The sequence below is a fragment of the Rhinolophus hipposideros genome, assembly GCF_964194185.1.
Source record: "Rhinolophus hipposideros genome assembly, chromosome: 9".
NCBI lineage: Eukaryota > Metazoa > Chordata > Mammalia > Chiroptera > Rhinolophidae > Rhinolophus > Rhinolophus hipposideros.
In genome coordinates, this window is record NC_138055.1 from 31,772,537 (window position 1) to 31,788,367 (window position 15,831).

At 34.2% G+C, this 15,831-nt stretch overlaps 1 protein-coding gene across 1 annotated transcript in view; it reads left to right on the top strand.

The window, feature by feature from the left end:
* Positions 1–15,831, top strand: part of PIK3C2G (phosphatidylinositol-4-phosphate 3-kinase catalytic subunit type 2 gamma) — a 276,846-nt gene that overhangs the window by 197,812 nt on the left and 63,203 nt on the right. Inside the window, exons 27-28 of the mRNA XM_081059023.1 lie at positions 7,032–7,188; positions 14,020–14,129. Of these exons, the coding sequence (XP_080915149.1) occupies positions 7,032–7,188; positions 14,020–14,129 (267 nt within the window). The remainder of the gene's footprint in view (positions 1–7,031; positions 7,189–14,019; positions 14,130–15,831) is intronic.

Here is a 15,831-nt window from a genome sequence, read left to right on the forward strand (position 1 = left end):
AGCAGATTTTGACAATGTTGACTATTCCTTCCTCAAAATGCCCTCTTCACTTGCCTTGTGTGTTGAGGCATCATCATCACTTTCTGGTTTTTCTCCCCTTCTCAGTATACAATGCACGATGATTCCTTTCTACCAAGCCACTAAATCTTACATTCCCCAAGACTCATCCCTTTTCTCTTGTCACTCTACTGTCTCCACTAATCTGCTATCAGCTACATCCAAGGCTTCTACCAATATCTAAATCCAGGTGACTCATGCAAATTTTAATGAAACATTTGATTTTGAGAGAATTGTTGATTTACACGTAAGTTGTAAGAAATCATACAGCGATCCCATGTACCCTTTACCAGGTTCCCCCAATGGTAACATCTTATAAAATCATAGTGCAATATCATAGCCAGGATATTGATATTCAGGCAGTCCAGATATAGAACTTTTTCATCACCACCAGGATTCCTCATGTTGCCCTTTTGTACACACACTCACGTTCCTCTCACCCCATCCCTTCCATCCTACCCCCTGGCAGCCGCTAATTTGTTGTCCTTTTGTTTTAAGAATGTTATATAAGTGCAGATACAGTATGTAACCTTTTGAACTTGGGTTTTTTTCACATAATTCTCTGGAGAGTCATTCAAGTTGTTGTGTGTATCAATAGTTTGTCCTCTTTATTGACAAATAATATTCCATGGTATAGATATACCAGTGTGTTTCATTATTCACCACGGAAGAACATCTGGGTTATTTTCAGATTCTAGCTATTAGAAATAAAGCTACTGTGAATACCCATGTATAAGTTTCTGGGTGAATATAAGTTTTTACTTCTCTGAGACAAATGCCGAAAAGTATAACTGCTAGGCTGTATGGTAGTTGCATGTTACTGCTGTTTAAGTAACTGCCAAGTGGTTTTCCACAGTGGTTATACCATTTTACATTTCCACTACCAATATGAGTGATCCAGTTTCTGCATATACATGCCAGCATTTGTTATGGTCATTAACTTTTACTATAGCCATTCTGATAGGTGTGTAATGACATCTCAATGTGGTTTTCTCAAAGTTGCATTTTTCTAAGGTTATTGATGTTGAGCATCTTTTCATGTGCATATTTACCATCTGCCTATCCTCCTCCATGAACTGTCTCTTCTTGTCTTTTGCCTGTTTTCTAATTTTACTGTTTGATCTTTTTTTACTGTTAAATTCACTTTAGACAGTCTAGATATTAGTCCTTACCTGTGTACGTGGTTTGCAAATATTGTCTCCCAGTCTATAACTTGTCTTTTCATCCTCATAAAAACTCTTTGCATAGCCCTAGATCCCAAAGATTTTTTTCTATTTTTTTCTAAAAGTTTATAGTTTGACATTTTGTATTTAAATTTGTAATGCATTTTAAGTTAATTTTTATATTAGGTAAGAGGTTTAGGTCAAGGTTTATATTTTTGCCTATGGATGTCCAGTTGTTCCAGTGTCATCTGATCAAAAGACTGTATCCTTTCTCCATTAGAGTACTTTTGTACCTTTGTCAAAAATCATTTGGGCATATTTGTGTCAGTCTATATCTGAGTGATTTATCCTACTCTGTTGATCTATGTGTTTCCCTCCACCAATCCCAGCTTTTTACTAAACTGTCCCCAATATCACCCAGATGAGGGATTGAAGTGTCTGAGAATAGCCTGGTAAGAATGAAAGTTTAGGCTCCCCATTTTGGCCTTTGCTGGTGTTGTAGGCAAGTGGAGTCAGTTTTGTTCTGCTTGTTTGGCTGGAGTAGAACTGTTGTTGCCTAAATGTTTTCTGTATTAGGCTGCTCTTTTCCTGGGCCTGTAGCTAGAGAGAGCAGGCTTTTTCTCGCGATTTTTTGTCTGCACCCACTGGCATTTCCAGTTCCTGAGTTCTATGTCTGGAATCTATGAGGCAAAAGAAAACCCAGAGAATTCATAATCATGTTGCTTCTTGAGGTCCTGAGGTTCCTAGTAGTCTTTCTTCTCCTCTATGCCTTTCAGAGTCTGATGTTTGTTGTATACATAATTTCCAGGGTGTTTAGTGTTCTTGGTGAGAGGAATAAGAAAAAATATGCCCACTCAATTTTCCCAGAAGTAGAAATCAAAATTTACCTCCAGCCTAGATCTTTTCTCTGTGGTCCAGAAATCAGAATTACAATACCTGATTGTCATCTGCTCTTGTCTCAACGGTACCTCAAATGTAACTTGTTCAAAGCCAAGCCCACTCTGAATGTTGCACTGTAGTCTTCCTGCTACCCAAGCCAAAAATGTAAAGCTTATCTTAGCACCGCTTCTCCCTCCCATTTCGAGCCATCATAAAGTCCTCTTGATTTTTTCTTCAAAGTCTTCCTTTTTCTCTGTATTTCCATATCTAATCCTAACCTAAGACACTCTCATATCTAATCCAAACTTTCTACAAAAGTCTCTTGTCTGATCTACCCACATACACTCTCTGTTTCAAATTCGTCTCCATATTACAGCTGGAGGAATCTTTTCAAAACACTTTTGTTATTATTCAATAAATTTCTATTGCTTTTAGGATATTAATTTTTTTAATTTAACCTTGCCTATAAGCCTTGCACATATATATTATAGATCCTCAATAAATATTTGTTGATAAATAACTATAGTGCTCTAACATTTTTTGTGTGTGCCCCCTTAGCTAGATTCAAGTCACCTAATAGTTAGAGACATATCCTAAAACTCTATGTATCCTCAGTGCCATGGCAATCTGTAAATGCTTAATGATGACGAACCTGGTATTCCAGTGACTTTATACAAAGAGGTTATATCTACAACATGGTTAGAAGGGAAATTCATGCATAATAACAAACAACAAATTATTAATTGTCCTGCTACTTCCTATATCAAATGAATTTGTCTCCTTAATAATTAGTGTTTGTTTGTAATATAAATGTTCTTAAATTTCCCAAATACCAGGAGTGCCAAAAAAATGTATACACATGACTTGTATCATCTATTGTTATCGGTATATTACAATTTTAATACAGTTTTTTTCCTTTCTTAAAATGTGTATACATTTTCTTGGCACCCTCTGTATATGCACATTTTTAAACTACTACTCTATTTTCACCTATACTGGAAATCTATAAACTACTATCAGCAATTTTACAAAATAATAATTTCAGGGAAAGATTGATAGAAAGTTAATAAAAAGATTAACTTTAACAACAAAATGACAGAACTATAACAAATAAGTTGGTTCACATGGCCTTTCCACATAAAGGTACATTATCACAAGCTCTTCATTGTGTGAGTTATATTTTTTTACTGTTTCATTCATTGCACATAGCAGAATACCATCAAAATATTGTTTGAGATTTTAAGAATACATATAGGAAAGATAAAATATTTCCTCTACCCTTGAAAATCACACAGATCATTTGCAGGAAAATATTATAAGACACTAGAAACTATAAAGAATAAAATATATTAGCTAAGGCTAAGTAAAAAGTAAGGTAAAGTAATAGAGAAATAAGCTAGGGACAGGTTAGAGAAAACTTCTTATAAGAAAATTTTTGATCCTGATCTCTTAATCAGTATTAGGACATTAGGGTATCAGGTGATAGAGAGAAGGAGAGAGAGAAAGAAACATGACTAGAAGGGGAAATAATACCGGTAAAAGGTAAAAGGACTTAGGCAAGTAATGATAAAACCACTAATCTGGGGGGAAAAAAGGATAATCACAAAAAAAAGTTCTGGTGTAATTATACAACTATAAATGAGAGATTCTCAACATATGATTCAGAGTGTAATAACAATATAGATCCTAAGAGATTAAATAGTTTTCAATCTTCCCTCCTGCCACAACCAATTTCTATTTCAGATTTATAAGTATTGCTTATACTTCAGGACTAGGCTCCAGTACATGAATTCTGCAACCTAGGATTATGTTCACATTTGAGTGGACTGATAAACCACTTCACAGCTATGATTCCTACAGCCTGTAGAAATGGGACAGGATTCTGTTTCACATGTCAGGCTTCTTTCCATTTATAGAAAAATTTTAATCTAATTTCATTATTTTAAAAATTGCTCATAAAGGAGTCATGTAAATCACATAGAAAAGATGCAAGATTTTATTTTGTGGAACCCACTGAAAAATTTAGACTATGATAATATTTCAGCATAGCAAAAATTAGTTTTTTCAATATTATTATTAGTTTATATTTTCTCTAATTTGGATGTTTCTTTTGTGTTTTGATTTTCTGCTATGGTGTTTATCTGTTTTATCATAGTAGAGGGAACAAACTTGAGTATAACTATAAAATTTGTCAAGAGAAATCCGCATGATGAAATATTTTTCTCTGTTGAAGAAAAAAGCATATCTATTAAATTAGAAAAAAAAATTCCGGGTGGCTGGATAGCTCAGTTGGTTAGAGCGCAGTGCTCATAACACCAAGGTTGCCGGTTTGATTCCCACATGGGCCAGTGAGCTGCGCCCTCCACAACTAGATTGAAAAAACGATTTGACTTGGAGCTGATGGGTCCTGGAAAACCACACTGTTCCCCAATATTCCCCAATAAAAATAAAAAATAAAAAGGAAAAGGAAAATTTCAGGAAGTTGTAAATTTAAGATTCTTCTAAAATTATTTCAAAAGTTCCATTTAATTTAGTAAATGTAGTGCAGAGAGCAGGGAGAGAAAAATACTACTGGAAAAATTTTATATATAAAATTAAGATATTTTTTCTGATTATAGAAGTCTTGGATATTGCTAAACTCTATGAAAATGTTAGCAATAGCGATATTGTGATATATGAAACATGTTACCAAATTCAAAGGTCCATTTAAGGGCTTATGAAACCAAAGATGTTACCTGGAAGAGCTGGGAAATTAAATTAAACTTTGAAGGAAGGATGGGATTTTAATGATGGCATTTTTGAAGAGAGAGGGGAATTTAACTATGACAAGATTCAGCTTTGATAACCCTCTTATTAGTTTGGGGAATAATAATAGTATTTAACATTTGTTGAGTGCTTACTATGGGCCAGGCTGTGTTCTAAGCACTTTTATATGCTTTAATCCATTTAATCCCAGGGGTCAAGTTCTCTTAGCCCCATTTTACAGAGGAGGAGATTGAGTCATGAAGAGGATAAGTAACTTGCCCAGAGGCACAGAACTAGTACGTGACAGAACATGATTTGAAACCTGGATGACAGGGCCTGCAGTCTGTGCCCTCTGCAGAGAGTCGCTAATCATAGGAATTCACAAGTGGGTAGCCCTCTCTATGTGTCAGGCATTTGTGTATGTTTTCTCAGTTAATCCTCACAACAATTCTAAGAGCTAAGTATTACTATCCATCTCAGAGATGAGCAAATTGAGATGCAGGAAGTCCAGAATTAGAACCCACGCTAAATCTCATGTTTCCCAACTTCTGCTGCTACCTTGGCTAAAATAATGGGCTGTAAAGTAAGCCCATGGCATATAGGTTGGATAAGTCAATGAAAGCCAAATATAAAAGGATTTTGCGCAAAAGTCTTAAAATTTGGACTTGACTCTTAAAACACACTCATCAGTGTCTATGTGCTCAATAAATTTTGTTGAATGAATGATCAAATGAATGAACATAAAGTGGAGGGCATTATTATACCAGCCTATCTTCCTAACACTCAGTAGTAGCATGACTCACAAAATAAAATAACCACAGACGAACAGAGGTTATTTATTTTCTTTAAAATACTTTGCCTACAAGTCCAGTCAGCCACAAAATGCCTGAGTCATGGCTTACTGATTTGAGTATCCACACTTTTGAAAGGTCGGGTTAACTAAGTCAGATTGCAAGATTTCCCCCTCTATCACATTTTTACTACAACAGCTAAGCATTAAAGAACACAATTATCATGCTTTGTTCAGGGGAAAAAAAGAAAACAATTACCCTTTAACATTAAAAAAAATAACAACAACAACAATTAAGAGGCTTCCTGAATAATCCATGACTTTTTTCTATTATTGTTTGGAGTAACCTTAGTTACATCTAAGCTTCTAGGCTCAAATTTAAAAATATTTTTTATTTCAATTCATTTAAAAATCTTTTATAAGTAGTATTTTATCCAAAACTCCATGTCCATCTCAAATGCTTCTACAGGACCTAAGGCCAAATCAGTATGACAAAACACTGCTGTGTCATTTTTGCTATCCAAAGAGTGAGACTTCATCACAGAGGGCTGTTTCTAATCTTTCTCCTGCTAGTCTCTATTAGAAGTGCTAAAAACAAACAAACAAACAAACAAAAAAAGAAGTGCTCATGCTTCATCTCAGGTTTCTTCCAGTCTCAAATAACATGAAAAAAGAAAGAAAAATGACAAAAATAAGGGAAACAAGATCATCTCTGGTCATCGTTTTCCTGTTTTTTCAATCTAGGGACTACATGGGCAATATCACATACCAACATGGTCTGCTTGCATTTCCTTCTTTCTGTTACCATAACTATTTTTATTGGGCTTTGAGTAAAATGAAATATAGCTACATCTTTTATTCCCTTAATAAGCATATGATAGTGAATTGGTAACATCTGTGTTTTTTGCTTTTTTTGAAAAAATTTCTCAATACATTATCTCAGCTTTTACCTGAAACTTTTTTTCCTAAAGGGTGAACATATCCACATATCCTCAGAGGGGGGAAAAGAAAACAACACAAGGTCAGATACATGATCTATCATCTCAAAATTTAGCAGTAAACATATTTTCTGTAAAATCACCTTCATTATTAATTTGTCCTTACATTAATTTTTAATGGATAATATTCCCACCAAAAATAACTTGGAACTAAATATTTGAGACAACATAGATTGATGTTGTATAATAACTGGTCCTTCCTCTCTGTTGCAGCCCAGCTACCCTATGCAAAATCTACAATTAGCAAGTTTCTCCAGTTGTCCCACAATGAAGAAGGTTCATCCATCAGAGTAGAGAGAAAATAAGAAAGTTCGAATGTAAATAAGTTGTAACTGCCTAATTTAGCTCTACAAATCGTTTCTCCTCCTGCTTATAGTTTCTATTGTTTTTGGTTTATAGGGATCGAGCTCCTTTTATTTTTACTTCAGAGATGGAATATTTTATTACAGAGGGTGGGAAAAACCCACAGCATTTCCAAGATTTTGTGGAGCTCTGCTGTCGAGCTTATAATATTGTCAGAAGGCACAGCCAACTACTGTTGAACCTGCTAGAAATGGTAAGTCCCTTGGGGAAATAACAAAAATAATAAGCTTCATTTATGTTTCTCTTTAGGTAGTCTATTTTTGCTAATGGCTTGGAGTTCCCCCAAAGAGCTATTCAAAATAGAAAGAAATGAACAAACTAACAATGCCCTTGTACAGCTTATAAACACATTTCTTAATAATTCATTGCATTAGTTCAGAGTTACTGTCTCAAACATTTCTATTCACAATAATATTGATATATTCAGAGGTTATCTCAGTATATTTTTATTAAAGATCAAAGACAGTAATTTAGAATATTATATAAGTTGTATTGTGCTTTAGGATTTTTTCAAAAGTGCCTTTAAAAACATCACATTTACACATTATTGTGACCCAGTGATGTAGACGAGGCAAGGATTTTTCCTGGCTCCCCTCCCAATCTGTGCCATTGGTCACTTGCCTATTTGCCAGGTTAGAAACTGAGGGTCAAAAATGTGAGGTGAATTGCTAGAAACTCAACCAAAAAGTACTACAGTTAGTAGGATACGTTGGGTCTACTGAGTCATGGTCCTATATGCTTTCTGTCGCCAAGATAGGAAAATTCAATGTTTCATTCCATTGTCCTATACAAACAAATGACAATCAGATAGATATGCAGGGTGAGAGGGGAGGGATCTGATAGAAATAACTTCCTGGGAGAAGAACGTGGTGATTCATTTGGGCACATACATATACACTAGTAATTGAAGCAAACTGTAGGAAACAAACACACCATTGGTATAGGTTCGTATGGTGTTTGGAGTCCCTATGATCATCAAAACCACTTGTTTAGATCCTTCAGTTAAAAATAATTCTACTAGATGCTGTTAAGGGCACAAACCAAGACTGCCTGGGTTTAAATCTTAGCTTGACATTTTACTGGATTCATTCCTCAGGGTATGTTACTTAACTCCAGTAAGACTCTGTTTCCTCATCTATTAAATGAACATAATAGCATCTATCTTATAGATGTAGAATTGATGAATGCATAACCTGATAGTGAATTCTTTGCATGAGCACTATGCTAAGATCTTTATGTTTATTAATTGATTTGCATTTCATAATAATCCTATCAAATAAGTAATATAAAGCACTTAGCACAGTACGTGTCATATAGGAGAGTTCAATTAATTTATTATAAAGATCCTTGTTAATCTATGAGTACTGTCCAATACAGTATCCCTTAGTCACATGTGGTTATTTACATTAAAATAAATTAGTATTAAAGGAAGTTTAAAGTCAGCTCCTCTGGCTCACTAGCCACATTTCAAGAGCTCAATAGCACTTCAATAGCCACATGCAGCTAGTGGTACCACATTGCAGTGCACAGATGTAAAATATTTTCATCATTGTAGAGAAGTTCTATTGAGTAGTGCTGAATAAATATTGACCTCTGTTGCAATGAAGATTTGATTTGGATCCTTGTTTTAACTTTAAAACAACACATATACTTTTCTTCTCTTTTCTGTCTTGAAAAATGGGATTTCCAAAAACATTATAAATATGTAGCCTTTTACATACAAAGACACTTTGGTTTCTTCATGTGTAAACTGGATATATAAGGTTCTGTCCATCCCCAGAATCTTCAGAATGGCTTTCAAATAATAGCCAGTGATTCCTATTGGTAGATTTGTATCTTAACTCCCTGAGCTATTAGATCATACTGCAATTATGAGATGGCTTATGGTTCATAATCTGTGATCATACCACAAAGGAAACTCTCCAAGGACAGAGTCAGTGACCTTGACTTCATTTACATAATAAATATTCACATATCATCAACTCTAATATTTTCTTGGGCTGTAGCAGGCTCTAATTCATGAATCCATGAGCTCTTGCATGCTTATTATATGCCAGAAACTGTGAAGGATACATTACCATATGAGACCCAGTCAGTCTTAAATTTTCAACTTAATAGAGAAGTTAAAAATCATATACAAAAGTAAATGAGGTATCCAGCATTTCTAAGTGTCTATACTGCTATAAATAACTACATACAAGAGTAAGTACCATCCTAACAACTACTTGAACCAGTCACAGACATTTCAAAAATAAACCCAAAGCAGAAGCAGAAATATATGTTGTTTCTCAGATGACACTAAAAGTATGTGAATGACAAGTGAGCATGTTAAAATAATGTGAAAGGACACCTTTTTTGGGAAAAAAAATAGATTCAGAAAACCATTGGTGAGTTTTTTCTCTCATTTAGTAAACTTTTCTACCTACCTAAAAAGAAAACACTTCTGAGTCATAATATGTTAAATAATCATTAAAATGTAGAGTTAATATAATCTTATTTCGTTTAAAAGAAGTAGATATATTTTTTAAATTAAGTATTTAAAAAATTCTCAAAAATATTATTAAAATCAGATGTTGGAGGTTTCTAGTATATAATATATCCCCAAAAAAAATCTCCCTATGTTTTAATTATTCAAGGCTTGAATTTTAGGCTAAAGGAGGAAAATTTGGCAGTGAAGAACATTAATTCAGGTTAAACATACAATCTTAGATTTAGACTCAGAAATTGAAACAGAGATCAGAAACAATGTGCACCAATTAGACCAATGAATAAATTTATATGTAAAACAGCAGTGTGTTATTCCCTCTGTTTCTGGTCATTTGCCTCTTGATTTTCTTCTTTTCAGGTTTCTTAGGGGATTCTGTAGATAATCAAAACATCAGTAAAGGTTTCAGGACCATATTTTCCCTAGTATAGCTTATAATAAAATAAAATTTAAATTTGTGAAAGATTATTTTCTACCTATGTAGGTAATCTGTATTTCCCTCAATTCTCTCTCCAACTGACTCTTGCTATGCTAACTTCTTGAAGAAAAACTCAACCTACTACACCATGACCCAATACAACTTGAGAAATACTTGCCATGAGTCATAAATTCTATCTTCCATGAATGGTCACTACTCAGGATTCTGAGCCACAAGTGTTTCATAGTCTACTATGAATTAATGGCTAGTCCTTGGTAGAGAGCACCACGATTCCAGATATCCACAGTTCTTTTTTATTTACTCCTGGGAAATGCAGGGAAAAATAATACATGAAATCCCCATCTTGCTTAAAAGCAGAACATCAGTAGGAGACCCAAGAGTGTTACTGGGTGAATTCACTAACATAAAAGCCTGTATTTCATCAGCTTTTCTCTCATTAAAAAATCAATATGAGCTATTATGGAAGGCTCCCAAAGAACATAGGGACCATTCACCCAGTTTAAAATGTTTATCACACTCATTATTACATCAGATATTTCCCAGCAGAAATCTCTCTAACTTCTCTATGTGGTGGCAGAGTGTCTGCTTCCTGAAGCATAACTACCAAACTAGATATAGATTTAGTAGGAGAAACGAAGTAGAAAATGTTTAAATGTTTCAATCCTTCAAAAAAGAATTTATCTGTTTATTACTTGCATCTGCTTATTACCTGTACTAGCCACCCTTTACCTTTTCTGTTGTCAAAATTAATCTAGGCTAGGAAGCACTTGAACTACATCTCTGTGGGTCAGAGGACAGAAATGGCTAAATGGACCTAAGGCCATGGGTCTAAGGCCATCTTTACTTTGATGTGCAGATTCACAACACTCAAAGCCTCCTCTCTAAGGAACAGAGCACATCATCAAAGGCAAACTTAGCACTTGCTTCTTTTAATCAGCCACATAACAAAGGAGAGAGCTAGAGTTCTTCTGATTAGAAGTTGTCTGCACTTGGCACTGGTGTGTATGTAGTGTGTGTGTGTGTGTGTGTGTGTGTGTGTGTGTGTGTGTTGACAGAGAAAGGAGTAAGTATAGTGTGTACTTCCCAAAGAAACATTGATAGAGAATTCACATCTAAGCTGGCAGATGTGAATTCAGACTATCCAAAGAAACTAGAAAGCAATTCAGGTCTAAGGAAGAATCCTATTCTAAGCAAATGGACAATCACAGTGTAATAAGGGGGGAAAATGCCTCAATAACTACACAGATGTATCTAGAACTCTAAACACAGAATTTACAAGATAAAGCCTAATCTGGACTCTAATTGTTTTGGGGAATATATCTCCCTATAGTTGATTTTAAGTTTAGTAGTAGTCAGGATTCAACTTGCTACTTATAGGTTTTTAGTGCCTAACAGGATCAGGTATTTTTAATCTATTCATTCATTAATTCATTCATTCATTCACTCATTGATTATTTCACAGACATTCATTAATTTCTAAATATTTACAAAGCACCATGCTAGCCAATATACACAATTCAACATTGAATAAAAACCCAATTACTGTTCTAAAATAACTTATAATCTAATCTGACAAACATATACATGAACAAAACATAGTAAAATCTAGGCAGCAAGAAACACTGTGAAAGAGGTGGAACCAAGATATGATTGCTATACAAAGAAAGCAGTAATTAAATTGTAGCGATAGGATCTGTAGTGCTTCAAAGAGGAAGCATCTCAGCTGAGCCTTCAAAAAGAATTTCAATAGACAACGAGGGAGAGGAAAGGAATCTTGGGTGAGAGAAAAATATTAAGTATGTGTAGAGGTTTAAAAAGCATGAAAATGACATGTATTAGAAATGGAGGGACTCAGGTGTACCCAGACTGTGGTACAGATGAGGACCTATGAGTATGTAGACAATAAGGCTGAAATGACAGATCACAGTTATACTGTGAAAGGCATTTATGACCAGAATCAGGATTTTGGACTTTAATATGTAAACCCCTGAGAACCTAGAATTTTTTTTGAGGGTGTAACATCATCTAGCCTGGATTTTAGACAGGTAATTCCGAAGTTATGTAATTAGAGAGATGGGGTTGGAGAACTAGAAAAACACTCTGCAAGTTCTCTAAGCAAATGAAGGTGAGGAGCTGAACTAGGACAATAATTGCAATGGAAAGGGGAATAAATACAAGGGGCTACTGAGGTAGTTTTTATAGAATTAACAGATTGACACTGGAAATTGAGAAGAAGAAGAAATCCAAGAAGACATGAATTTCTTGTTAGTTGAAGAGTGCTGGAAGTGAAAATGGAGATATGAATCAGTAAAGAGGAGGAAGAGTTTATGGGAGAAGAGAATTTTCTCAAATTTGGATATCATAAATTTGAGCTGCTAGATCATTCATAAGGAGAGACAGGTGACAACTTTCCAGGACTACCTGATCCATATCCACAGTTTAAGTTACTATCATAGTTTCAATTACTATTCAATTACCCTGCTAATGACTCCCAAATCTATATTTATAGCTAAATGCTTTAGACCTCATCCAGCCCTCCAACTATATCCAATCACTCAGTTGTCTCAATTCTACTTCCTACATATATTTAAAATCCAGTATCTTCTCCATTCCTAAACCGTCTCCTAATTCTAGCCTCTTATTTGGCCTCACTTTAATCTATTTTTCAAACATAACCACAATGATCTTTCTAAAATACAATTCAATTATATTATTGCCCATTTAGAAACACTAAAAAAAGCTTCTCTCCTGGCTTTAGGATAAAGTACAAAATCTTTTATATTGCTTAAACATCATACCCTACTTGTCTTTTCAGCCTCATCTCTTGCTCACCCTATGTTCCAGAAAACTATCCTGGATTTCTTTCTGTAAACAAATGGAAGATATCTTGCTCTCTTCTATATATTTATATATGCTGTTCCTTCAGCCTGGTAGAAACAACAGAAAAAGAGAACAGTTTGAAACCCATTGTTTTTTTTCTCACTTGAATTTCATCAAGTCAATCACAACTTCACCCATACACCATAACTATATTCTCAGTTTATCCTTTATTTTTACGATTAACAGCATTGTTCTTAAATTTCCACTACTATAAGAGTGACTCTATTCCAGAGCAGGAAATAACTTATCATCTGAGTCATAGAGGTACTAATGACATCATTCTCTTTTTTTTTTTTTTTGCAAAGTTCAAATTTATTTCAGAAAGATCTATTTTTTTCTCAAAGATTTTTGCCTATAACTAAAGAGAATATTATCCCATCAGTCTACATTATAAACAAAGTACTTTTCTAAAGGTTGGCAGAAAAATACTTGAGGCTTTGTACAATTATGTCTTTAATTATTTCATTGATTTAATAATCTTTAATAAAAGCAATCACCACTTAACTAGAGAAAATTATGTTCTGATAGTATGAGGCATAGACTCATGAAAGAATATAAAAAATGAGAACCAGAGAACCACACTGTGCTTATATATCATTTGACCTGGACACTTCAATAATGGTTTAGGGGTAATTAAGTTTTTTCTTCTTTAAAATGAGTATTGTGATATAACTTTTGTGTAATAATTTATAATCTACAAAGCTCTTTTTTATTTATTAGCTATTTGATTCTCCCAGAACATGTTGGGTATTTTTATATCTATTTTAAAAATTAGAAAATGGAGGTTCAAAGAAGTTATGAGACTTTTTCAAGATCGTTCAGATATTAAATGGTGCATCCAGAAATTCTGACATTAGCAATCTTATTATTTCTACTGTCCCATGCTGAATAAGCCTCTCCTCCAAGAAAAGATGGGGATATTAATACTATCATGCTTACTTCACTGGTTTATGATAAAGTTAAATTATTAATCTCCAAGAACTTTTAACAATTTTATTGGTTTTTATTTTTATTATTGGTGCTGCTTCTACTAAATAAGGGAGGTCAAAAAACATGTATCTTTATTCATTCATGTTTACAAACTGAAAGGCATTGCTATGTAAATTTAAGTTTTTATTTATTTGTAGAATTAACCGAGTAAGTATAACCAAACTTAACCAAGTCAGATTTTATTTATATTTATTCTGACGTGTTTTTGTGTGTTTGTTTATTTTGCTAAGATGATACCTGCAGGATTGCCCGAGCTCAGTGGTATCCAAGACCTGAAATATGTGTACAACACTCTTCGTCCACAAGACACAGACCTAGAAGCAACAAGTCATTTTACCAAGTAAGGTTAGCTGTGAATGTATGAGTGTGCATTTATGCGTGTGTACAGACACGTTTCGCACTTGAGATGATTTCTGGGTGTACAGTCATTTGTGTGAGGCTGTCATTTCTAGAATGAGCTTGTGTCTTCCTTCCCCAAGGGGAGAAAGGAAACAATGTGATGGTCCAGCACAAGGCCTTAGCCAGTGATTCCTTTGCATGCTATTGTTTGCTAACCAGCCTCTTCATCTAACACATTGCTCAATAAGAGGTCACTGAAAAGAGCAAGGGCTGACATAAATAAATTGGTTTGTCTACTTGAACTATGTCCAGAAAAACAATTTGGAAAAAGAGATTTATGATGAGTTATGGACTCACTACTTTTCATCTCTAAGACAATACAGTGATGTGTCATTGCTTGAACAGAGTAATTACCATGCTACAACTTACAAATAGTTCCTCCTATTATTAAAAAAAAAAAAGAAGAAGAAGGAAAAAAGCTATATACTGGATGAAAAAAGTACTTTCAGTCCCTGGCCAAAGGAAAAATGTAAATATGCTTTGTTTGTGAGACAGCATTCTATCCTTCCACATCCTCCTATTTCATCTGACACACTTCAGATCTGTAAAGAGCAGAATCTTAGATATGGGTGATAGTGCCTAAATTGATTCATCTCTCCCATTCAAGAGGGCGTGAACTATAATAATATAGGAAGTAGATCTGAAGCCAGTAACCTCTTGGGAGTGAGATAACATATCACTTCCTGCATATCACTGCAAGACTAATTTTGTCACTTTCAGATGTCATGTAGTATGTTCTGTTAATTAAACTTCTTTCTACAACTAAATGGTAAAGAACTTCTTTTCCATTGCAGACTTAAAAGGTATCTAGTCATCTAAATTAGGGTATGTCATTTCTCTGTTCAATAATTGTCTTTGACTTGCCATTTCCTACCTCTTACTTTTGAGGACCTTATAATCTGATTGTCTTTATGAAGGTTTATCCACCCCACCTCTATTATTCCCAATTAAATCCTTTTCTGGATAGATCACTTTTTCAATAAATATTAATTTCTACTTTGTCTAACTCACCTCATAACTCATCAGAAATGCTCCTTAAAAAATCATAAATTTACTCAAAGAGAGGGGGGAGTCTGATCTAACTTTCAGTTTTACCCATCCCTTGAGACTCTGGACAGCTAGAAACTCATCTATGAAAACTTCTCAGATTATGCTAGTATTGATTAGTCTTTTCTTCTATAATCCTACAGAAGATGTACTTTCTCATGCTATACTTAATTTATTACTGAATTATATACTGCCTGGTATACAACCTTAACTAATATACTTCTCAGTTATGTGACTTTCTCCCAAGTAAAACAAGGGACGTATTCCCACTACTCCACTTTCAAAAATATCTGAATGTGAAACAAGCTCTATTCCTCTTAAAATATATTAAACAGTTTAACATAAAATACAATTCAAACACCAAACATTCCATATACAAAAGGCATATAATAATGGCTAACCTTTAATACAGTGCTTCTTATGCACCAGGCCCTGTTCTAAAGTGCTTTGATATAGTAACTTATTTAATCATCTTAACAAGTCTGTGAGGTAATATCATTCTTATCTACATTTTTAGATTAGGAAATTGAGACCTCAGAGAAGTTTAATGATTTGCCAAAGGATAGAGCCCATAAGAGACAGAGCCACGATTTGAA